Source organism: Phymastichus coffea, unplaced genomic scaffold, assembly GCF_024137745.1.
Source record: "Phymastichus coffea isolate CEN01 unplaced genomic scaffold, Cenicafe_Pcof_1.1 PCOF00082, whole genome shotgun sequence".
NCBI lineage: Eukaryota > Metazoa > Arthropoda > Insecta > Hymenoptera > Eulophidae > Phymastichus > Phymastichus coffea.
Window position 1 is genome coordinate 1,189,398 of NW_026706893.1, and position 26,337 is coordinate 1,215,734.

The 26,337-nt window shown below is 43.0% G+C and overlaps 1 protein-coding gene across 4 annotated transcripts; it reads right to left on the reverse strand.

Moving 5' to 3' along the window:
- Window positions 1-76: 76 nt before the first annotated feature.
- LOC131668674 (titin) lies at window positions 77-21,873 on the reverse strand. 4 transcript variants are annotated; one of them, XM_058943030.1, is made up of 8 exons: window positions 19,728-21,873; window positions 19,031-19,472; window positions 18,613-18,713; window positions 8,855-16,930; window positions 5,302-5,738; window positions 4,494-5,206; window positions 4,064-4,426; window positions 77-3,983 (listed from the first exon to the last, which is right to left on the reverse strand). In XM_058943030.1, the coding sequence occupies exons 1-8, from the start codon at window positions 21,834-21,836 to the stop codon at window positions 2,191-2,193; spliced, it is 14,034 nt and encodes a 4,677-aa protein (XP_058799013.1). In that variant the 5' UTR covers window positions 21,837-21,873; the 3' UTR covers window positions 77-2,190. The 4 variants fall into 4 exon arrangements, with proteins under 4 accessions (XP_058799013.1, XP_058799015.1, XP_058799014.1 ...); XM_058943032.1 differs by having other exon boundaries at window positions 78-3,983; window positions 4,073-4,426; XM_058943031.1 differs by having other exon boundaries at window positions 78-3,986; window positions 4,073-4,426.
- Window positions 21,874-26,337: the final 4,464 nt, after the last annotated feature.

Here is a 26,337-nt window from a genome sequence, read left to right on the forward strand (position 1 = left end):
TTATTCCTTTTTAATTTAATTAATAAGTTAAAGTAGCTGAAATAAGTAAACCGAAGAGAAAGGTGAAAATAAAATAAAACACGGACAACATTATCTTTAGTCATTTTATTTCCTCTCGCAATGCTTATATTACAAAACATACTTTTTCAGACACATTGAAAATATGCTCTATTTACACTGGATGTGTAACATCTCATTTTTACAGGAATAATTAAAATTGTAATATTATATAGTAGGTATTCTCATAGGCTTTCGTATGGTAATATGATTATGGCAGTAAATTTACAACAGAGTCTATAATCGTTCGCATAATTATTAATATGGATGTTATACGTTTAATGCATAGTGTCGTTTACGTTTACCATCAAAAGATCAAATCAAACACATTGTATTTTTATTATTTACTTTATGAACAAAAATTCATCGCTACATACATCACCTCTATTATAGTAAAAAAGTAAATATCAACAAATTTTTGATAACTTTTGGTATAAAATTAATTAACTAAAAAATCAATAAACTGATTAATTAATTAATTGATTGCGATAAGACTCCTAAATGTTACGTCGAACACATTCAAAATGAAAACAAAAAAGTATTTGTAAGGAATTCAAGCGAAGACTGTTTTATAATATTACAAATACCGACCTTAATAACGCTCGTAAATAATTTTTTTTAACTTTTTTTTCTTTACAAGCAAATTTATAACAAATTCGCCTTTAATTTGCTAAGATTCTGCGATATGTCATTAAACCCGATAAGCTTAGATGAAAAGCATATAGAACACGCCCTTAAAACAATACCCAAGCCTAAAACCGTTTGCTAGTTTTAGAGTATATTACTCAAGTATTGTATGCAGGGTAAATATAGTCGATTTGACTTCAAGACGAATGTTAAGTTAAATCGATTTTTATCAAATATTTTTTCTAACATTTTTATATATTTGCCTACCATCACACACAGAGTTCTTGCACTAAAACTAAAATTAATGAAAGAAAATTGAACGATATTTGACAGAAGACCAATTTGTTAATATTGTCTACAAGTGCTTTGCCATATTTTTATATCCACCTCGCTATATTGTGAACTTCAATAGCTTATTCTCATTTCATGTTTCAGTCTAAGTTTACAAAGTTATAATTATTACAATCTATCAGGGTCTTTTCTTCAATTTCTTTTAATTATACATCTTAAATATGATTAGAACGAAAGTTATTCGCTACTATTACACGCCAAGCGACTATATATGTACAGTACATCGTTTATTTCTTACACGCTTATCTTAACTTTTCTTATTTTCAATTAAATATAATTTTTTTTAACTACAAAACAAAACGAACTATTGATTAATATTATTGATGGCGTACGTTGATCATGGAAAAATCTAAGTGACAATCTGTAAGGAAGATAATCTAGTGAATGTTGAACGACAGCTCTTAGGCAGTAATATTCGTCTTCGCTTTAAAGATAATATGACTAAATTTGATAATTTCCTAATAATGAAACTTTTCTTTATATTCAATGCAAGAATCACAAAACTTAACACTAGTGGGTAGTTCCATCTGTATTTTGAACTAACTGCGGAAAGTAAACTACAGTTTTTGAAAAAAGGTACGAAAATGAATCTACAAGTACAAATATACAAAGAAACCGTACCTAAAAAGCCTATCCTGTACAACACTTTTAATCGCGAAATATCTTTTTAGTTTCACATTTGCCCTCTCTCATTACAAACACACGCCTATAACTAATGTCAGCAATAAATTTTAAAATTTATATCGCTAAGCAAAATAACTGAACTCGTTCACATGTGCAATCAATTAAGATACAGTGATTACAAAATTTATAAAACAATATTGCATCATTTACTTTACGAAAAAACCAACGTTTTACTCTTTTATTTTTTATGGTTAGAAAACCGTTCAGCATAATAAAAATTTACTTTACAAATTCTAGATCTGATTTTTTTTCTTTTTCATGTAGTTTCATTCATTGTGCAGTTAACAGGAAAAGAAATTTTTCATATAAATATGCGCCGTACAAACTGTTAACGCCAACTCATTCTCAAAAAGTAAAAAAACAAAAATACTCATTACGTAGAGTTTTCGCTCTGAAAAATCGAATAAGCGTTTTTAATAAATAATCTACCACACACTAAAATCACATGGATCCTTATTCGTAGAACACGTATCAAGAAGTGCTATTTCGATGCTTTTTGCTCTTGCCCTTACCACCAACGCTGCTGCCGTTAGCGCCAGGTGTTTGTTCGTCATTTTCACTTCTACGTCGTTTTTCCTTTAGCTGCTTTTCCATTGCCAGCATCGTGATCATTTTTTTGTGCGAGTCACCGACAATCCAGCCGTGTTGCTGTAACTTATCATCGTCCGATCCTTCTGGTATGACCGGCAGGTTTGGCGGGACTACAGGAACAGGTGGAAGAACCGAAGCCACCTCCTCATCTTCGCTTGAGCTTGACCAATAGTACAGTTGATTAGCGGCTGCCCGTTTTCTGCGGCCAATCGCTACACCTACTCCCTCATCGAGTTTGTTCCAGGATTTCGCAGCTTTGAGTTCTTCGTCGTCATCCAGATCGGATTCTCGTTTACTGCTCTGTAAACGCGGTTGTTCTTTTGTCTCTTTATTCCGGCTAACGGATATTGGTCGATTTTTTGAGCGCTTCTGCGTGCTGCTCGGAGTTTGCTTGAGTTTTTTCGTTTCGTTTGGTGTCTTAGCTTCACTTATCTTCTGAAATTTTTTAGTTTTTTGAGGAGATTTTGCCGCTGGTCGTTTCTTCTTCGTAAAGGTAGCCTCGGGTGATGTATTCACATCTTCGTTTTCGGTATCAGTCGTTACGATTCTGCTCGTCGAGTTCGATTGCCTACCCTTATTTTCATCAGGTGCTTCATGATTCTTCAGCTTTCTCGAATTGGCCTTCCTATTCTTGATTGTTGGAATCTTTGCTTTTGTGCTTGACGACTCGTCGGCGGAGGCTTGCTTCTTCTCGTCTTTTTCGGAGCTGGAAGCCTCGCTGGCCGCACTCATTCTCTTTTCCTCGAGTTCACGCATAATCTCCTCTTCAATGGCTTTTTGCTCCTTGGCTATCATCTGCTCGTGCTTCTTCTCCAAGTATCTCTCTTTGCGCTTCTCTTTTGATTCGCGTTGCTTTTGTTTGCTGCGCGGCTTCTCGTGGTTGTCCGCTCGGTCGGCGGATTTCTTTCTGCAAGGTACCGAGAGCTCCTCGTCCGAGCTGCTGATCTCGGCTAGTAGGCCTTGTTTACCTATAGCACACTTTCTCTGGCGCCTCGCTGGCTGCATATCCAGCATTATGCGCTCCTGCTCTTCCATCAGTTTTTTTATCTCCTGCTGTTGTTTTCGCTTCTTTGACTCTTGAACTTTACGGCTCAAAAACACGTGCAAAGGCAGATTTTCTGACTGACGTTCAGGTTTTTCATTGCTCGATAGCTTTTCCGGTAGGTTTTCTTCTTCGTCGTCGTGAGATTCGTCGGTTTGTGGTTTTTCAGTTTTTAGGAAGACTTCGGGAGTGGATAGTTTGGAAGCTGTGGAAAATTTCTCTGTGATCGGTGGTGCCGACAGTGTCTCTTCCTCGGGACGATCTAATAGTTCTAATGCGTCTTCAATGGTGATATATTTCTCGGGCGAAGATATTTTATCTTGGGGGGACGCGTTAGGAGCTTTAACGAGAGAGTCTGATTTTTCCTCAGTTGCGATGAAAGATTCGTCGTGATCGGAGTCGATGATCGAGCTGTCTTCTCGATAAAGATCATCAAGCTCAAAAATGCGCTCTTCGGTTTCATCGTCGCTGTTGGTTTGATGTTCTGTGTCACCAGATTCTTTTAGGTTCTCATCTATGACTAGCGGATGATCTGACAGTTCGGATTCAGACTTTTTGTTGTCGTGATCGATGAGCGGTGAACTTCTTTTCACACTCGACTTTTTGATAGGCCAATCGTCTACTTCTTTCTCTGCTGCCGAATAGAATAAAATCAGATTATTATTACTTATTTTAAATATTTCTTATATTATAAGAAATTTTAATATTTACCAAACTCACTTGTTTCTTTTTCCATACTAAATTTTTTGGCGGACATTGGTCTTTTCTTTCTAAAGTGAACATCGTCTTCTTCAAACTCGCTTTCCGATGAAGTGGACGAGATCTCTGCAAACAGATTCTGTTTTCCTTTTGAGCAAGTTCTTTGACTTTTCGAAATACCAACTCCAATGTCATCGGCTTTGAGTTTAGTCACAAATTCGTCCGAACTGTCATTCTCGTACCAAGCGTTTCTCGACTTTTTTTTCGAACTTTTACTCGTTTTCTTCTTTGACTTGCCAGAGTGTTTATTGGCTGAATGCTCACCCGACGATCGTTTTGATTTTTGCCGTCTCTCAACAAAATCATCCATAGAACCTGAAAAGAGATATTTTATTAATAATTTTGCAATTATTTTCACAATATGTATTAACAATATGCATACGTATGACGTTCAGCTGTGACAACGTATCACCTTCGACGGGCGTTCTAATAGGTGATTGGATGCCAATCTCATAATTGTCAACATCCTTGAACTTTCGATCGACCATATTCTCCAGATTTTCACCAATCGCACTGACAGACTTACCATTCGCCAAAGTATCTCCAATGGTCTTGGATAATAGCGCCGACATATTGATTTCTTTGGGAGTTTCTGCTTTAATCCGATATGATAGTACGGGTGGTATACCTGGATCACTTTCGCTCTCCTCGTCGTCAAAGTCGTACACATCTTTGACCTTGTCTAATCCACTTTGATCCTTTTTCTTATCAAAAAAGCTACTATCGCGACGTTTCTTTCTTTCGGCCAAGCCACCACGGTATTGACTTGTACGGATTATCGGCAGATTATGTTGCGCATTTTTGGCTTTCTTTTGCTTCTTCGGTTTGTCGGACGATTTAGGACTTGATATTTTCAGTTTTATGATATGCTGCTTTTTTTCGTTAAGTTCGTTTTTACGTTCAAACAGTTCTTTGATTGGGTTTTTGGATTTTTTCGTAATGACTTTTGAGTCAAACTGATTGTTATCCTCGATCGATGGACTGATTTCTTCGTGACAAGGAGGTGATCTTCTGGATCTTTCCGGTATCGTTGGTGTTGTGACGCTTGGAGCTCGCGCACACGCTAATTCAGCAAGAAGATTCATAGGTGTTGAACTGTAAATTTAATCAATTATAATAAATTAATAACACAATATGGTGTCAGCCATTTAAAGTGAATGAAATGGTTTTAATTAGGGGTAACGACTTACGGATGATCATGCTTTTCGTTGTTCTGAAGCAAATTTGACAAGGTTTTGTCGAGTAAACCATCTATTCCATTGCTTGGTTTGCTCTTGGAATGACGCTCATTCAGCGCGGTGTCGAAAGTATAGCTGTTATAACCTGCCTCTATCTCGGAGCTATTCTTTTGGCCAAAAGACGTAGCGATAAGATCCTCGCTTTCACGCATCCTCTGCTGAATCTTATCCCTAAGCTTATTGTTGTGCTCGAACGCGACGTCGAGGCTGTCGTCGTAACCCATGTTATCGTCATCGGTGGCTCGCTCAAGCAAATTTCGTTCGGGACTATCATGACGTCGGTTATGATGATGATGGTGGTGATGGTGATGATGGTGACTGTGATGCCGGCGCTTTGAGGCATTTATCGAGTAGTCTTTCTCTTGGCTGTTGTATTCTTCACCGAGCAACTGTGAAAAAGTATGGAGAATATCAAACACTGAATCAAAGAGAACAATATTTACATGCTTTCCAATTTTTTTTTATAATGATACACTGCCGATTGATTTCATATCGTAGAATAAGCTTTTGACGACTTGCTATTATAAATATATTACTAATATATATTGCTATTATAAATATCTTTTCCTTGATCTCACATAAATTTTTTGTAATACGTCAAAAGCTTATTCGTGAAAATGCTCTACACACAGCATTTGGATTCGTAGCACTAGAATCTAACTTTACATTGTTGAAAGTGTCGAGTGCAACTTTTAATGATAATAATTTTCGTGATGATGATGGGGTGGAAGACAGGAGTGAAGGTACTCATAAAAGTGAAGTTATAATGAGAAGTCTACCTTTCCGCATGCATACCAAGAGAGAGATATTATCTGTACAAAGCTGGGTCATAGGTCCTGCAAAAACTTATTATAGACTAATTGACGTAACTGCGATGATATAGTCAAACGACTCATATGATATGTGCATTGATCATTAAATTCTTTCGTTGAGCTACATCGATATAAGTAAAAGCGCAATGAATTCAAAGATGAATGTTTCAGCAGAGAGGCGTTAGCAATAAAAAAAATGAAGAACATTGTCATTGAATTAAAATAGAAAAATTTAATTTAATTATTAATTAATTTAAAAATTAAAATAGAAAAAATGCATAATCAATAGGCAGCTTATTGAAATAGCAACTAAAGTAATCTTTAATTGAAAATGAAATATCGCAATCTTTCTCTCGTTCTAATCAATAATTTCAAAGAAATTTACGATTTTAAGACATTCAATTTGACCAGCTATTAATTAATTTTAATAGTTAAATCACATTCCTCGATAAATTAAAAAATCGCAAAAGCGAAACGTTTTACTTTTCGCATAGGGCCCTCGTTCTGACATTCCTTTTATCATTATATTTTTTATTGATGAAACATGTATTTGTTCAATGTTATTTCATTTTCTCAGGATTTATTTTTTTACTTGTTGGAATGCATGTTGAATTTCGATAAATTATAATTTATTATGTATACAATGTTAAGGTAAAATTTGCATATATACAATCAATTTTGTATAATAACGTTTTTTTCATTCATTGTACATGTAAAAATCTCAAAGAGAAATGTTAAAATAATAATATTGAAGTAAAATTTAGGGTATCGATATATTTTTAATTATATTATAACTAATTTTCATATCAAGAAACATTATAGGCTATAGAATAATAAAAAAATAAATATAAGCTTGCATATATTTTGACGATCAGATTTGATTTTTTATTATATTTTTGACTGTTTTTTTTTCCTTATATTGTAATGGTGTGAAAATGGTATGTAATACATCTAAATATTATACGGTAACAAATCTAAACAATTCATAACTCAATAGTTACTATAGTCTAACTTACTATAATAAAGATAATATGTAAATTTTTATTTTACAGTATTTATCTTTAACTATTATATCCTATACTTTTATGTTTTGTTTTTTTCCAATCCCACAAATAGAAAGAGCTTCCCTTTTTTTTCGGTGATCGACATTTATTGAGGTATATTTGCCATTTGATTATAAACATTAAATTAGAAATTAAGGAGGTTTTAGTTAAATATTGTTATCATTTATAATGACTGTACAAAATATTAATATAAATAATAATAATGGTAGCAGCTTAGAAATTATTTTTCAAATTTACTTGAAAAAAAATAGTAGTATAAATAATAATAACGATAGTAGCTCTCAAATTATTTCTTAAATTTACTTGAAAAATTCCCTTACATTTTAATTTAATGGATCAACTATCCTCACATTCTATATGATGAAACAATATACTTTCTTTACCACTGAATTGATATGAATTAATAAAATTATAAGTACATTCTGATTACTTTTTGTAATTAGAACCTTGAGAATATGGAAAATTTCTCAAATTAATATGCAGTCAAAGATTTTAATATGAAAATAATTTTAAACATGAGTTATTATGATTTGCCATTTGATTATAAACATTAAAACATTAATTAAGAAATTAAGTGAGTTTTAGTTAAATATTGTTATCATTTATAATGACCGTACAAAATAGTAGTATAAATAATAAAAAATGGTAGCAACTTACAAATTATTTTTCAAATTTACTTGAAAAAAAATAGTAGTATAATTAATAATAACGATAGCAGCTCACAATTGATTTTTTAAATTTACTTGAAAAATTCCCTTTTATTTAATGGATCAACTATCCTCACATTCTATATGATGAAACAATATACTTTCTTTACCATTGAATTGATATGAACTAATAAAATTATAAGTACAATCAGATTACTTTTTGTTATTAGTACCTTGAGAATATGGACAATTTCTCATACTAATATGCAGTCAATGATTTAATATGAAAAAAAAATGAGTTATTTGCCATGTTTGCGATGAACATTATTTATTTGATACTATTAATATTTTTCAAACTACTTGTTTTTTGTATTAATTAGAATCATAGTAATATACAATTTTTCAAAGTAATATGAAGTGATATGAATTGATGGAATATCCGTAGTTTGAATTTTTTATTTCCAATCATATGGACTCTTTTTGTGAAATAATATTAAGAATTAATGTGCTAATTCAATAATATGATTTTATATATACAATAAAATTCTGAATTTATGTATATATAAAATGGAATACAGTTGAAAGCTTAAAATGTAAGAAATATATAAAGTTATGATAATCTAGATATATAAAACCAAGATATTGTCCAGTAGAGTAGCAAATTTAGTGAAATTGGGGTAGTCCGTACGGACGGAACATATTTCCAGGATGGCTGGATACGTATACCCTGTGGGAAAAGTCTTGGTTTAACAAGTCAAACTGAATTCCTAATTATACGGAACCACTTTTCTGAGATCAAATTCAATAGGCCCTCTCTATATGACTGGGCAGTGAACGAGGGCCCAAAAATGATACACACCCACTATAAGAGGTTAATTTACAGTTATTTAAAGTTAACATTGAATAAATAAATCTACAAATCAAAATAGCTCAGTAAGATAATTGGCAGTACTTAAGTAAATTTTATAATAAGATATTTTACCTGATTGACTGATTCCAACAAGCTTCCCAAGCTGTTTTGACTTTCCACGTCTTTCCAATGATCCTTCCTGTAGGCAAGTTGTTCGTCTTTTCTATGGTGATGCGAGTGGCCGGGTTGATGATCCACTGAGTGGTCGAGCTTGATCTTTTTAGCATTCCGAAACTCTTTCTCACTCGTAGCTTTGAGTCTCGAGCAGCACTCAACAAAAAGCTCCTCGTCAAAATTGAGCACCTTGGGTTTATTGGCAAGTAGCTCGAGATCCTGAGCGTTGTCTTCAACTGCGTCAGTTGGAGCGATGGTCAGCATCTCGTTCGACCTCTTCTTCTTATGCTTTTGGCTATTTTCCTCGTCACTTGACGAACGCAATGTGTCGGCGTCTTCGTTGCTCGAGTAAGTCGGTGAGAGCCTTCCATTCAATTCTTCCGTCTCGGTGTTATCCACCTCGGAAGATTGGGCTTTATCAAGCGTCGACTGAGATACCTGAGAATCCTCGGTGTTATCTAGCATCTCTTGCTCGTCTTCGTCGTTACTCTGATATTTCGCCTGCTTAGACTCGAATGATGCAACCAGGTCTTTGGCATTGCTTCTCTTTTTACCTGTCTTCAACTTGCAACTGACTTTCTCATTCTCTACTTCTAAATCTTCGCCATCGCCTTCGTTCTCTTCGTCCTCGGTCTTATCCTTGGAAGGACTATCAGATTTTACTTGATTTTTTCTTGATAATCTGAGATTCTTAGTTACACGACTTTCACCGATTACCGGCGAGTCATCATTGAAAGCCCGAAAAATCAACTCTTCTGCACGTTTCTTACTTTGCCTACTTCTGCCGGCTACTTCTGTCAATTTTTTGACATTACGCTGATTCTTCACCGATCTTGATTTTCTTGTAAACTTTTCAACTTTTTCGTCTACGCTCTCGTCAGACCAATCCGAACGTGATTGCCAATCGTCGAGGACCTCCTTCACTTTTTCACCACCGAACACACGACCAAATACGCTCTTGACGATCTTGCTTTTGCTTCTCTGTGGTTTGTCTTCCGTCTTCTCTTCGATTTCACTTGCGTCGCTCGAGCTCAAAGCGTCGTTTGACGTTTTAACAGCGTTGTTCTTAGGTTTCCTTCCACGTTTCTTTGCTTTTTTATCTACTGGATATTTGGTTGATGACTTTTCCGTTTTGTTTAATTCTTCTTTGGCATCCGACGCTACAATGGGTGTGATAGGTTTTTTAACGTTCATCACGTCGACGTTGGTTATGGTACTCTGTGAATCCTCATCGGTTTCATTAGCGATTTCCGTAGTCATCTCGGGATCATCTAAAAGTTTTTGAATGTCTACAGAAATGTTGGTATCCAGAGAATTTTCATCACTGTCAAAGTCACCAAGCATCGCCGATGTCACGTCGTTTTTAGCTTCCTCGAAAGTCTTCAAGTTTTCGGTTCTTTTGGAGAAAAGTGTTTGTTTTGTACTCTCGTCAGAAATATTTACGTTAACAGTTTGATCAACAGGTAGCGACTGAATTGATATTTCAGTATCATCCGTAAATGTGCTTTTTTCAGTTAACTCTGCATTTGATAACTCTTTTGTATCTGCTGTTTGTTCGTTTTCGGGCGAATTCTTAGATTTTCGTTTATTTCGATTCTTTTTTGATTTTGATTGTTTCTGATCAGCAGTAGCAACCTTCTCCGGAACAATAGATACATCTACATCCTTTTCAACTGCTGATTCTTCAATTAATATTTTACTACTATCGATAGAAACATCTCTGTCAAGAATTGATTTTTCGACATCCACTTTAGCATTCTTCGGTTTTCTGCCTCGTTTCTTTTTGGCAGGTTCAACTTTTTCCGCAATGATATCTTCAGTAAGTTCTATGGCTACGTCTTTGACTTCATTGCTTTCAACTTTCGATTTTATAAAATTAATATCTTCGTTATCATTCAATTCAGTCTCGAGTGCATCTTTTTCGATTAAAGAGATCTCCAAATCTTCGGCATTATCGGCCTCTTTATCTCCCCTTGCTTGATTTTTCTTTCCTTTCTGCTTCTTATCAGGAATATCTTTTTCGGCATCTATTATCTCGGTAGCACTTGGATTATTCTTATTTTGCTTTGTTGAAGTTTGCTTAGCTTTTGTGTGCAAAACATATCTCTCGAAGTCAGATTGCTCACTTTCAATAGCACTAACATTATTCTTATCTCTTTTAGATTTCAAAGTCTCTTGTTCCTCGGTACTTTCATTGGGAGATTCTATCAAGTCAAAGTCGTCTTCCTTATAACTCGGCCTCAACTGATTTCTCTTTGGACGAGAAGATTCTGAGAAATTAATTTCCTCCATTTGATTACAATGCTGATTCTTATTACGGATCGACCGTTTGTTTTCGTTGGTACTTTTCTTTTCGGCATTTTTCTTTGATTTAGTTTCATTTTTGCTGATAGTGATCTCCCCGTTTTGTATTGCAGGTTCTACAGGTTCATTAATTTCACCTTCTACTAGAGTGTCGTTTTCCGTCGAGAGGATTAAACACGAATCCAAATTCTTTTCACTTAATGCATCCCCGGATGACTTGACAGACGATGGTGTTTCAGGTATTTTTATCGGTATAGGTGTGTCTAAGCTAAGATGCTCGTCAGTCAAATTAATCTTCTTCTTGTCTTTCTTTTTCATTTTTGGCGGTGCCTTGATAAACGGTGTGGGTATTTCCATAGACGCTTTGGGATTTTTGGCGAGTGGCACAACTTCGTTAACCGGTGTCGATGATGCCTCGGGAGTGAGAGGACTAACGTGATCAGTGAGCACATACTCGTCGTGGCTCATGTTTTCGGTAATCTTACATATCTCTTCATCCAGCATTTCATCCTCCAACTCTTCTTCGGGCGACTTATGAGCAAAACGTGGCTCCGGTATAATTATGACGGGCTTTATGAATTTAACAACGTTGACATCCATCTTCGGTTCATCTGACGTTTTCTCCTCTATTATCGCTACGGCCTCTTTCAATTCCAATTGATCTGCAACTTCTTTGTTTTCTTCTACTGGCATGATGTCGTTTTCGACCACCGCTTCAATTTCTTTCTCTTCGTCTATTGCATTTTTTTTCTCATCTTCACGATCAATAATTTCGTCTGCAAGGTTGTCCAAGTTGTCAGATAGCAGTACATGCTCGCTGTCTTTGAGTTCCTTAGCAGCACTTTTAGTTTTATCGCCGTGCATAGTCACTTGCAGAATATGCGATTGTGAGGAGTTGTGCTTTTTAAGGCTGCTCTTGCGAGTGAAGCTCGTCGAGCAAACTTCGCAGAAGAACTTGGCCGCCTCCTTCGTGAGCTTTTTCTTTTTCTCAACAATCAATACCTTGCCGGACTTCGTAACGATGGCAAAATTGCCAGCTACTCGCTTCTTTGGAGCTTGCATTTCAAAGTTCGACGACTCGTCGTGCTCGTAACTGGAAAGTTCGTTCGGCAATGCGGACTCCTGCTTATTTGTGGTTTCAAGTGTCTCATCAATAGAAGTTTGCTGAGACTCGGGTGTGCTCGAGATCTCGCAACTTTCTTCTGCTGTTTCTAAATTTTCTTGAACATTTGGAATTTCGCCCGACTTTTCTTGCAACTCGGTCTCTTTTATTTCACACACCAACGGTTTTTCGATCTTGCTATCACTTTCGATCGTTATTTCTTTTGAAAGCAATTCCTCGACAGCTTTAACTCCTTCGACTTCAATATGCGTCTCGTTAATTTGTTCCAAATTTAATTTTTCAACAGCCATATTTTCGGGTTCCAATGAACTATCTACATTGGTTGAAATTTCACCGTCAATTTCGACGGGTTCATCAATAATTGTAACGTTTTTCTTGGCTTTTTTACTCGTAATAGATTTTCTCTCGGGTTTCATATCCCATGATGGCACGTTTTCATCGATAAAGCTCTCTGAAACGTCACGACTACAATCGATATTAATATTTTTACGTTGCGATCTTCTTCGTCGTATCGTCTCAATATTATTCGATGGAGATACGTCAGAATCGTCTGATTCTTTCATATTCGCAGTGCTTTCGATTAATTCTTCAAATTCAACGTGCTTGCTATTTCGAGTAGTACGTTTAGAAACGCAATTGTTTATCAACTTTTCTTCTGACTCAAACATTGACGAGTTTTGATCCACACTATCATTATCTTCTGAAGTTTGTTTTTCGCTAATGTCTTCATCTTTTTCAGATTCTTGATCACTACTAGAACGTTCAATTCGAGATCGCCTCCTTGATATACGTTTTCTACCCGGTTTCCCAATTTCAGTCGTTTCAGGAACTTTGAATGATTCGTCCGTTCTTGGAAGAATTTCTTCATTTGACTCAAGTTCTTTGACGTAAATACTGTTTTTCAATGCAACTTTTCTCTTTGATTTTGACGGTTTTTCTTGAATAGAGTTTTCGGATACGGCATCATCGACAACTTTATTTTCAATTTTTTCGTCGTGCAATTCTGTTTCCGAATTCTGCTCTGGTAATAAAACTTGGCTATTAATCAAACTATTCGTCACACTTTTTTCAGCATGATTCTTTTCTTGTGTATTTTCAATTATGGGAAAACGGCTGCTTTCAACTTTGAGCTCGCTTCTATCGCTTTTATTGTTTATATTATTTTCAATCTGCTGCTCGACTTGACTACTCGTCTTACAAATATTCTCATTCTGATATTCCATGTCGTTATAAATGTCACTGAATGATTTTGGATGCTCATTGTTTTTGTTCTTTTTTTGTCCACCCTTGCGTTTGGATTTTTTAGGATTTTCGTGTTCGTTATTTAATGAAGTATTGAAGATCGTTTCATTGATATCTGTATTGGACGATTCTAGTACCGTCTCGTCGTCAGGAGTTTTTCGTTTACCTGATTTTACAGCTTCGACTTCAATTTTTTCAGCTGGTTCAATCGGTAATTCACTAGGTTTCGATCTATTTAGTAATTTTATAATATCAGCAAGGCAAATTTCTTCTTCTTCGTCCTTGTTTTCAGTATCATTATCGTCTACTGATTTTTTCTTATTCTTCGTCGGAGAATCACTGTCTAAAGATCTTTTCTTCGACTTTTGTTTTTGTTTTGATTTTTGCTTGATAGTGTCTGTCCTTTCTTGATCAGTGGTAACAAGTAATTTATTATCTAAATCAATAGATACTTTAGAATCGATTTTTTCAATAACTCCATTCATCACTTCGACTTCATTATCTACTAATTTACTTTCACTTTCATTAATATCATTACTAACACTAATTTCCGCCGTTTTTACACTTACTGCCACAGAATCTTCAATAATAGAATTACTTACAGAATCTACCTTCGATAATGACGTATCTACACTCTTTTGAATATTTTCTTCTACTAAAGCGTCGGTATCATTAACTTCATTAACTTCATTAACTTCATTAACTTCATTAACTTCATTATTTACACTATTTACCATAGCTTCATTTAAATTTACACTCGTTTCCCTATTTAGCACACTTTCGCTTTCGGGTTTAATTTCTTCTATTTTTGTACTATAAATTTCTTGTATATGTATTTGTTTGCTAGTATTTTCCAAATTTTTCTGAGTGTTTAATGAAACATGCGCAATGTCTAAATGACAACTACTGTCGCCGTCGAGAGAAACGTCCTTCTGCTTTGCTATTTTCGATACAATTTTCTCTAAAAATGATCCCTTACCTTTCGGCTTTCGCCTGGATAAATCTAAAATTATATCATTCGTAGGTTGCTCCACTATGGGCACAACTTCTTTCGCAACTTCACTGCTAATTTTCTCTAAAATAGGCATCGTCTCTTTTTGACTTTCTTCCGCAGCTTTCGGATCGTCCTGTTTTTTGGGAATGATATCTTCGAACATTACTGTCGCAGGTCCTTCACTCGTTTGCTGCAGAGCCGCAGAAATCGGAACAGCTGCATTAGCACTCACATCAGCAACATCTGCAACCTTATCATTGATATTTTCACATACATCCGTAACTTTACTTTCAATGGTACTAGAATTGCTATTTTCTATCGTCGTTTGATCACTACTCTGACAAGTGATTTGCGTATTACTACTAATGACCGTATCTATAGTAGTTTGAGCTGTTAAAACTATCGTAGAGTCTTGGGCTTCCAATGGTACGTTGACCCCCTCGGTGAGTATACCAATAACATTGTTAAGGGATCTTTTGGTAGCCATGGATTTGTCTTTGCGACCTCTAGACTTCTTTGGACGTACAACTTTCAGTTTAGATAAGTTCGCAATAGTTTCTGACGAATTTTCTTTGCCACTATCCATGTTCGAGTTCGAGGATTCATGCTGCAAAGCTTCCAGACTCAAATTTTGTGCGTTGCTACTATCACTTCTATCCTCGCTGCTAACAATCGACGAGTCGTTATTTTCGCTGCTCGTGTTCGGAGTTGTGAGATTTGTCACCTCCGTTTCGGTAAATTCTTTAGGCACCTCAGCAGTCTCAGTTTCAATTTTATCTGATTTTTCGATCACAGTTGAAACTACGTCTGATGATTTGATCCCATCGATATTACTGACACTGCGCTTGACTCGACCGCGACGCTTACCAGGCACCGTCTTTTTCGGACAAGGCTCGATAATATGTTGCTTGTTCTCAACGTCCGCGTCGCCCTTTTCTAAATCATTCGGCGTTTCAATGGCTGATTCTTTTCTATTAACGGCCTCATTTGTTATCGTCTCTTTAATCTTCGTTTCTGCTTTCGAATCGGTCTCCTCGGTCGCGTCTTTAGTGTTAAAGTCTTTGTTTCTCTGTGATTTCCTTAGAATCTTTTCTTTCTTCGAGGGAGAAGAATCTTCCAAATCAACGGTCTTCTCGCTTTTTTTGCTATCCGAATCTTTCTGTGCTCGTTTTGAATTTTTCTTGTCGCTACTCTCTTTAGCTACTTTCTTATTTGGACCTTCCTTCGCTTTCGAGTTTCTTCTTTTAATGATCTTCTCTTCGACAGCGTCCACAGCGGGCGACGATGTCACTTCCAACGCGGATTTGGAATTCTTCTTTGGTGCTTCCGCAAGCGCGTCTCTCTCGTCCTTGAACGTGACCGTGCGTCTGAGCTTGGGCTGCGACTCACCGTTCGACGACAACCTCTGACTTCTGGTTTTCGGTTCCGTCGGCGATTCATCCAATTTATTCGTCGGGCTTTCACGGTTAGCCTTCGCCTCGGTCACATCCTTCTTTGGTCTTCTGCCTCTGCCGATAATTGGTACGAGCGTCGATTCCGTCGTCGATTTGTCCGCCGTGGCAAGGTCGCCATCCAGATTACGCCTTGACGCGGTTCTGCCAATCTTTTGTTTGGGTACGACGGTGACGAGCTCGGTATTCTTCTCGACAGCATCCTCCTTGTTCGTCGAGTCCGTTTCGATCCCTTCGGCGTCAGTCGATCGCAGCCGTGTGATCCGCCTCGACAACTTGGCGTGCTCCTTCCAAGCCGACGTTGCGGCTGCCCTGAGCTTGGAGCGCGTGAGCAGTCTTGAGGGGTCGTTGACCGATCCCTTGGAGATCTTCAGACTCTTGACGTCGAGGGAGACGACCAGCTTCTTGTCGACGTTGCGCGCGAACTTGCCGTCGTTCGTGCGCAGCTGCGACTTGGCCTTGAGCGAAGCGTTGATCGACGTCAAAGGATTAAGGATTCGCCGCTTGAGCTTCCTGCCGGGCGCCGCGCAGTCGGAGCTTGCGCTCTTCTTGGGCAGCCCCTCCTCGTCCTCTTTTGCCTCGTGGTCGAGCGTGGTAGCGTCCACGGCACTCCTGAGCATGATTCGTCGCTTTGGCTGCTCGACGTGCTTGGTGGCGCTTTCCCTCGACGCGACGACGTTCTTCTTTTTACCGAGCACCCGAACGCCGCGTACGTGCTTGCCGCGCCTCGTCGTCTGCTGTGGCTCTACAGCCAGCGCCGAGTCCTGCTCGGCTGCTTCCACCTCGTGCTGCTTCTCCTCGCGCAGGTTCTTCTTGCGCTGGAACGACTTGGCATTCTTCAGCAGTTTGTTGCGTAGCACCGCCTTGCTCTTGACTATGCGCGAGGCTGGGTTATCTACCGCTCTGGCGCGAGACTGCAGCTGCGAACAGATCAAACGTAGTGGTCATTTTCTTTTTCAATCGGCCTGCTTCATGAAATGATCATGCAAGAATCCGTTGCTCGATAAACAGCGAATAGAGTTTCGCAGACTTTGTATGCCTTCAGACTTGAAAAACAATAAAACCGCTGCAAATTTACTAATCACTTTTTGTTCAATAAAGCCGCTCAAGAGGATATAATATATTATTGTACCTAACCGTGAATTCGCTGTGAGAATCAGTATTTGGTGAAGATAATCATTCATTTAAACAGATTAGCAAGTTATAATTTGAGTGTTATCAGTGGCATACGCGAGTCATCGGGTCTGCATCATATCTAATTTCGAGTAATAAAAATAACGAAATACTCCAGAACTATACGCGTTTTTCCTCGATAAGTAGTGGTGGAGCCGTTAATCTTGAAAAAAATAGTCTAGCAATCGAAGGAAAATGCTGTATGGGCGATTAACATTAATAGCCGAAGATGCGGGCTAATCAAAAGGGCGTTTATAGGATGGTGTACGAGAACGCGGTAGTGGCAGAGATTAGAGGAAGGAGGAGGAGGAGGGCGGCGGCGCCCACACCCTCGAATCGATAATATAGTCGCGAGCGAGAGAGCGCGGCTTGCGACTTATCGCGCGCAATGAGGAGCATTATCGGGCTTTTTGCTCCTCCTCGTCTTTGTTCGCGCGCGGCTGCATTTGGGTCAGCCGTGCAACGCCGCCGCCGCCACCGCCGTCACGGAGAAAATCTCGACGACGCGAAGCCGGCTGGCCGCTATATGCCTTGTATACTCACCGAGTGACCTGAACTTGCGATGCTACTTGCCTTCGGTCGCCCGCTGTGTGTAGCCTTTTCTCATTATCCCGACCGCCTTTTTCTCCCCCCCCCCCGGCCCACGCTTTCCTTCCTTCTTCCTCTCTTTTTCACGCTCGCTCTAATTATTTTTTCTCCATCTCCCTTTTCGGGCGACGACGGTTGTGCGTGAATCTTGCTTCCTGAGCTTTTATCGCGTCGCGCTGATTCCTGACGTACTTTTTCCTGCTTGCAGTACTGTTCGCTCATGTGAATGGATTAAATGAGTTGCGTATGTTTACTGAGAATTGTCAATAATTTAAATATCATCCTTCGCTAAATTTTTTAGCCATAAAATACTTCTTCGTATTATATTCTGACATGGGTTAATTTGATGAAAAATTGGCAGTGAGAAAACAAATTTACATTTTACTTCAACATTTCAACATGCAATTATGCTGTATAAATATAACCATCGTTAAAATTTACATTACTTTTTTCCACTGATGCAGTTTATCTTTCCGTCGACTCTTGTATTTAAAGTATTAGTGAAGTTATTGTCTCTTACGTGATCAGAAGTCAATTCAGAATATTAAATAATCAAATTAAATTTTATGATACGTGAATCAATAAATCTTTCAAAAAACTGTCAACGCAACGAATTTCTATTTTTTTTTATGTACATGAAGTATATGCATCCTAATATTATCAACGATTTCATGACTGTACAAAAAAGATTAAACTGTCAAGTCTTATCGATAGTGATTAGCGAATAATGAGCTAATGAATGTGCCACGTATCAACGTCGTTTATAATTAAAATCAGCAATTAATTTTCGAAAGTGAGTCTTGATTATCATAGATTTATTGTTAAAAGTCGTATAACTTACATTACGGAGACGGCCTTGAGATCGTGCGGCATTTTCTTGAAGGACTTTCCGTGTTGTCCTCTTTGCTGGCAGATTAGCCAACATTTTTTGTATGCTTTCGCCTGAAAAAAAAGAAAAACATCAGGGATTGCAAAATATCGTAGAGAAAGTGACCACTTATTGCTAGATTGCATTTGAGATGCCAAGTCGAAACGCTAATTATAATAAGTGAACCGAAAGCGACGCGATAAGGGTAAACAAATTTGCAGTGCATAATTTAACAAATTGTAAAGATTTGGATAACCGCTTTTGAAATAAAATTAGTTGTCACGAAGCTCATTGAACAGACTTGTAATGCTCGTGTAAAAAATATCGGGCGTCAAAGACAAAGGCGTTGAGCGTCATCAGGTCTAGAATGCAACGAAGGTGGAAAACTCACGGTCGCTTGGACGAACGCGAGGTCCACTGTGCGACGGCCTTTCCCTAGGCGTGTTGTTTCGGGGAGTCTGCGAGTTCTGTATGTTACGCTTCATGCCACGCTGCCGACGTCGACGACTGCGGCTGCCGAAGGGCCGCCACTTGCACTTCTTCTTGCCGTTGCCGAAGAGTCCGAGCAGCCATGCCTGGTCGCCACCGCATTCGAGCATGTGTCGATGCAACTCGGCCAGACTGGCGCAACTTTTGTTGCACTTGGTGCAGATCCGTTCGCTCGGCTGCTGGCTGCGAGTTTTCATGCTCGGCGTCGGGCTGCTGCAACGCACACCCGGCAGAAAGACCAGGTGCTTGTACAGCTCTCGTTGATCGCCCGAGAACTCGAAGTGCATACACCAGACGTTCGGATGAGCAGCCGATTTGTGATCCTCCAGCTCCTTCAGCGTCGTCTGTGCGTAAATGGTTTGTCGACATTTTAACAATAAATAATCTGAAAGTTTCGTTTTCAACGAGCTCATCGTAACACATCGACCGAGTATAGACTGAATCGTTGACGTGACGCTTGACGCGAAGAATACGTGACGTTAATTATTGTTTTAATCTCCTTATCGACTAATAAAAGAATGAATTCTCGGTTCCGCGTACTCCTCATCGGTGGCGATATCGTAGCTTTTTCAAAAAGTATATGTACTACTGATACTCACGTATCTGTCGGCGCAAGCACCGCATATGTAGATCCTTGGCCTGGCCCACTCGCCGGTAAGCTCAGCGTAAGCGATCTGCGTTTGGTTGTGGTCGGCACTGGGATCGTTGCCGAGTTTTCTCAGCTTGAGAAAGCTCTCGAACTCGTTGGTGAACACAGTCGGCGTCGTCTGCTCGCCACCCGCGCACTCGCCACTCACTTGCTGCTCGTCCGCACCACTCGCGACCGCGAGCCGCTCACTATCACCGGCCGCGACATCGTCCCGCTGATGCTGCTGCTCCGACAGTACCGTCAGCACGTCGAGTTGTACTTGCTCGCTGTCCTTGAGGGAGCGCTGCTTCTTGCGCAGTGTCAGTTGGGTCGATATGTCGAATCGACTCAGGTCCTTGATGGCGCAGCTCCACTGCTCCTTACCGTCGTACTTCCTCGGGAAGTTGTACTTCTCGAACGATACCCTGCGTGGATGCGCGCGACTGTTGCTGCTGCTGCCGCTGCTACTGTTGTTGTTGCTACTGCTGCTGCTGCTGCTGCTGCTGCTGCTGCTGCTGCTGCTACTACTGCTACTACTGCTGCTGCTGCTGCTGCTGCTGCTGCTGCTGCTGCTGCTGCTGCTGCTGCTGCTGCTGCTGCTGCTGCTACTACTACTGCTGCTGATGCTGCTGCTGCTGCTGCTGCTGCTGCTCGTGCCCGGCTTGTCCGCGAGTTCGCCCGAACTATCGGTCCGCTCGGCCAGCGTAGCCACTACCTCGGCCGACGTGGACGAGGGCGCCGTCGACGGCGCGTACACGGGCGTGATCGCTGTCAGCGAGATGTCGATCGGTAGCTGCTGGTACTGCGGCGTCTTGCCGCTGCTGCTCTCCGGTGCCTCGGGCTGCAACTTGCCGTCGAGGTGATGCAGCAGGTTCTCCCTGATGTTGCAGCTGACGTTGCTGTAAAAGTTGCTGTCGAATTCCGGCGGCACTGGCGGGGCCGACTGCAGCTCCTCCTTGACCAGCACGGGCTGCGGATGGCTCTCGCGATTGTGCGTGGCGAGCGCATCTTGGCTGAGGTATCTGGTGGAGCACTGCAGGCAGCCGTGGTACCTGTCGCTGTGGCTACCCACCAGGTGCCGGAACAGCCCCTCCAGGTTGTCCGAGCACCTGTCCACGCAGTACTGGCAGCTCTGCTGGCCGGGCTTGCGGCTGGCCATGGTGCCGTTGCGCTCGGACCGACGCCCGCCGACCGGGGCCTGATGCACGCGCTCCGTGTGGCGCTGGCGCAGCGAGATCGAGGCGAACTTGCGGTCGCAGTAGAGGCACAGGTGGCGCACCGGCTTGCTGGCTTCCGGGCCGGCCGGCGGCGGCGCCGACTGCAGCACCGAGGCCACCTTGTCCAGAGGCAGACTGCAGTGCAGGCCCTGCGTCGCCTCGGCCTCCTGCACGCTCGTCAGCAGCTCGTCGAGCAGCTCCCGGCAGACCGTCCGCAGCGAGCCCTCGCCGTCGGTGGGCGACTGCTGGGGGCGGTGCTGCTGCTGCTGCTGCTGGTCGCTGAGTCGCTCGAGGATGATGTCGCCGAGGGACCTCGGCGACAACGAGCTGTCCTCCTTGGCCGTCGCGGGCTGACCGTCCGCCTTGGCCACGTGCGCGAGATCGCGCTCGCTGGGCGGCAGAGCCGCCGCCTGGTCGGGCTTCGCCTCGCCCTCGTCGTCCCCCGGCGCGAGCTTGGCCGACTGCCGCTGCTCCTCGCCGCTGCTGTTCTTCTGCTCGACCACGCTGCTCAGCACCGTCATCACGTAGCTTTCCAGTGTCTCGAGGTCGCGTCCACCGCCGGCGGCGCTGTTCGCACCGAGCGCGCTCTCCGACTTGCCGGCGCTGCTGCTGCTCGTGGTGCTGGCTTCCGGAGCGGCCGGTACTTTCTTCAGCAGGTTGTTGATGACGTTGCTGAGTCGGCTGCGTTTGTCCTGAGCCGACTTGCCATGGGACGGGAAGTGCGACTGGTGCGGCTGATGGGGCGGGTGGTGCTGATGGTGGCCGTGATGGTAGTGGTGGGGATGGTGCAGGAGACGTTGGCTGGCGCTGGCTACCGGACTGCTGGCGCCCAGGTCATCGGGACTGTGCGTCGAGGCCACCATTTTCGAGGCGCCGAAGACTGCTGCCGCGCTGCTCAATTCCGTGGCCTTCCTCACGGCTACGTCCGCTTCTGCAACGGTAAACAGCCGTGTCAGCGAGCCCGTCGCAGCTGTCGGCGCGGACGCGACGCCCAGCGCTTCGCGGGCAACGCACGCCCGAGGCAATCCTGGCAGCGCCCGGATCGTCGCCCGGATTGCCCGGATTTTCGCCTAGGTGAAACGTCGCGTGCCGTAGGTTGGCGCAGTTAGAGCGGAAATAGTCGGCGACAATAAATTCCCGGCTAGCTCTGCCGCGCCTCGCCGAGAGAGCTACTCGGAAAGCGAATATGAGGCAGGGAAGGGGGGAGCGAAGATATAGACACACGGATTACAGTCGGAGAGCGATGATCGAACAGTAGTCACACGGAAGTCTGAGCCGCTGCAATATTTATTTATAGCTGCGCAGGCTATAGCCGCACAATTCGACAAGAGAGAGAAAGACTCTCGATGTGGATATTATACCGGAATAGATGAAGTCGAGGGTGAATACGAGAGCGCGCGTGCGCTTTGTCTGTTATACTCTCTTTGGAATATATTAAATCCTATACTTGCCATATACGGCTCAGCGAATGTTTGCACTTTGAATACATTTCACATTGCTAGACTTATTACTATACAAGAACTCTTCTCGCTAAGCAGTTTACGTACTCAAAATTCCCGATTCAATTCATTCAGTTTGTTCGGTGATCGATCAAGTTCGGTTTGACGTAAGGGATCGATTCTGCTATTAACTAAATGAATTAAGCCACGTTTTTTCATACGACTGCAAATCTCACGTACGCACAGTAAATGTAAAATTATTTGTCAGATGTTTGTCGACTCGAGAATAGCAGACGATGCCAACGACGAATTATTTTTTTTTTGTTCGCCTGCCGAGCTTCAGAATTAACCTCAATGACTAGCTTACGATCGATTGAAGCAATAAGAGAACAAGAGAAATGTGTCAGACCTTTGAGCCCGTGCAATACTTGTATTTTGTAGCGGCATACAAAATTGACATCAAGTGAACATAACGCAGTTTCAAAGGAAGAAAACGAGCTCGAATTAGCCTTTGAAGATTCAAAATCAGCATCGCAATCCGATAAAAAACAACGTCGAAATTGTTATTCAGAGGCGAGGAACAAAAAAAGGGCGGAGACGGAAAGCACTAGAGGCGGGTGAAAAAAAGAGGGCGAGTCACACATACGTACACACGTAGAGGCTTGGGTTGGGTGTAAAAAGGATCGAGGGCAGGCAGGCAGGCAGGACGCGCGCGCGCGAGAAAGAGAGAGAGAATGAGAGAAGACGGAGTGGCCTTATTACGGGTCGGTAAGCCCGTGGGGAGGAGGGATGCTTCGTCGCAAATACGTTACGTGCCCTCTGACACGGTGAGCGCGTTATCTGTTATCGCGCGCGTGCAGAGTGCGACTTTGCAGCGCGGCACGCACACAGCTATTGGTTATGCAGGCCGCGGCGCGCAGGCCAAGCTGGAAAAGTGCTGCACACGAGGCGCGGGCCCAAGCCATAGGAGGGCCAGGGCGCTCTCGGCCGCCAGCGATCGATGCGTAGCGCGCGCCCCTCTCTCCGGTCGGTCGTTCCAGTGCGCCAGGCTCGGCTGGCGATTTCCTAACAAGCGCGTACAAGGATGCGTGCATTTTTCCGCGCGTCCGGCATTTAACGACCTCCAATTAAAAAGCCGCGAGCGAGCATGCAAACGAAACGAGCGCATCAATAAACATGATGACTTGGAATCGGGTTAGGTGTCTTTAAGTGCTTGTCAGTGCTTTTAAGCGCCGCTCTCTCGCTCGCCCATTAATTCTATCCTTTGAAAGCCATCGCGAGTTTTGGCTTTACGACTGCTCTACATTTTTTCTTCTTCTCTTTTTAGCGTTTGCCACTCCGCAGAGATTGTAAGCAGAAGTAACGCGCTCCCGCGATCGTTCAATTACACCGGGATGCGATGCGTTCGAAGGAACTCGTTGACGGGAACGGTGAGCTGCCTTGCTGTGCGCCTATTAAAATGCTTCGAGCAAGCGCACTCGACGGCGCGTCGATGTCAACGAGAAGCGACGTTCATCAGCTGAATATCAAGTCATGCGGGCGTCGGGCGGCGACCATTCAAAAATAAAGTTCGAGCAATTTGAAAATAGAGCGGACAACTGACGCGCGGCAGCAGTTCGTCTTCGATATATAACTTAGACAGAGCAAAAGCCGAGCTTGAGCATCGCGCTGCATTTTCGCGCAGAGCTCAGTCCTAAAATGACGTATAAATTCTGCGCCGAGCTCGAAACTTGGCGAGTATAATGCGGTCTGCTCGGACGAGAGGGGCGGACGGAGGAAGGGGAGGAAAACAAAAGACCAAAGTCGAAAAGCATCGCGGGCAACTTTAAAGGGGCGTATCTCAAAGTTGCGACTTTAATATCAGATCCCGCTGCAACAGCGGCGCAGAGCTGTCGCAGCTTGCGGAAGTACGATGCTGTCGGCCGAGAGCTAAAAAAGGCGCAATTGTCAAGAGAGAGAGAGAGAGAGAGAGAGAAAGAGAGAAAAGAAGACTGGACTCTAGCCGTTGCTGCAGCAGTAGCAGCAAAGAGCTTGGGAACAAGTTAATCCTTATTACCCGATTAACCCAGTCTGTCGCGCGCGCGCGCGTCGACGACGTAGAGAGAGAGAGAGAGAGAGAGAGAGAGAGAGAGAGTAAACAGCGTCGGTGGCAGGAAGCGTGTGTGCGTGTGCGTGCGTACGCAATGTCCCCTTTGAGCCGCGTTTCGCGCTTGCGCGAGAGATAAAAAGCTCTGGCCTGCGCGGGCGATCTCTCTGCTGCTCGGTGCGGGAACCAAGGCGAAACGAAGAACGACGGCGCCGGAATTGAGAAGTCACCGCGCGCCAAAGTCGAGAAGAGGCGCTGGGAAGGCTCGTGCGAGCTCGAGTAGCTCGTCGCGTGCGAGAGAGAAGAGAGAGAGAGAGAGAGAGACCTGTTACGCGGAAAAAAGCTCAAGACAGATTTCAATAAAGTTGGGCTTGGAAGGACGCCGCGCTCCACGCGAGCGTCGAGCAAACGACGCTCGTTCCTTGGCGGCGGTCGTCACGTCCGTTCGTAATGGCGTCGTTAAGGCCGTCCCGAGCCCAGCGGTCAGTCGCAAAACGGGCCCGATCTCGAGCGAGCGCGCCGGCAGCAATCGACAGCAGAGCTCGGCCGACTCTCGCGTCGCCGCGTATTCGGGCGCCGGCGAGGGACGTCAGCGACCGGACTGCCGGATGACATTCGCAGCAGGGCCAGTTCCACGGAACGAAGAGCGATAGGCTGTACGTGTCGGCGACTACGGCCATCGGTATAGCGGAGTACAACGGGGAGAGACAGAGAGAGAGAGAGAGAGAGAGAGAGAGAGAGAGAGAGAGAGAGAGAGAGAGAGAGAGAGAGAGAGGAGAGAGAGAGAGAGAGAGAGAGAGAGAGAGAGAGAGAGAGAGAGAGAGAGAGAGCTTGCGATGCGCTGCGATCGCAGCCGCGCGTGCTCGCGACAGTAACGGCTACATTGCAAATTGGTCGCGCGCGGCAATCGACCGGGATAAGCTCAGTAGGTCGCCCCTTCGAGCAGGCAGCAGCAGGGGCGACGGGTTCGCTGTTGAAGCGATTTTCCGAGTAGCTGCGCGGCTAATTAGACCGAGTGTGCGGGCGCGCGGGCTGTCTAATCGCAAAGTCATCGCTCGCCCGTCGGCGGCGCGCATCAATTCAGTTTCCTGGAATGAATGGATAACCATTTCCGTGGGTCTCTTCGCGCTCAGCTGCAGATTGGCACGCGGCTGGCCGACGTGAGCGACGCCGAGGTGGCAGGGAGGGGGCTGACGAGAGGCGCAAAAACAAGAGGAGCCGCGCACATGGAAATTCAACGAGGCGAGAAAGACGAGGTCGTTGGCGAGAGAGCGAGAGAGAGAGAGACCGGCAGACAGGAAATTTGTCGTGCCTGTCTGCTCTCTTTAGCAGCCTCCAGCGGCGAAAGTGAAGAAGAAGAAAACGAGGCGACAGAAGAGAGGAGAGAGAGAGAGAGAGACAGCAGCCGAGTCCTTTTATCCGGAAGTACAGCGGCGGCGAGAGAGGGCGGTAACGAGAGTGGCAGCAGGGAGGAGGGGCAGTTGAGCTGGGAATCGATAACCACCCCTGCGGCGCCAAAGGGCTTCGTACCCAGCCAGCCAGCCAGCCAGCCGGAGACACGCGCGCGCACGCAAAGACACAGAGAGCCGGGCAGATTTACACGCCGGCTGAAATACCCCAGGGCTCGCATTTTCTCCGCGGAGCCCGCAAAAAACCATGACAAACTGCGCGCCTACGGCGATTACGCTTGCTCGCCTGATTGTTGCACTGTTTGCACACCTGCGCCTTTTCGCGACGACGCCGACGATGCCAACTTGACTCCGTTATGAAGTACCGCATTGAATGCCAGCGCGCTGTCCAAATTCGCTGCTGATATACGCCAGTTTTGCCGTAGATTAT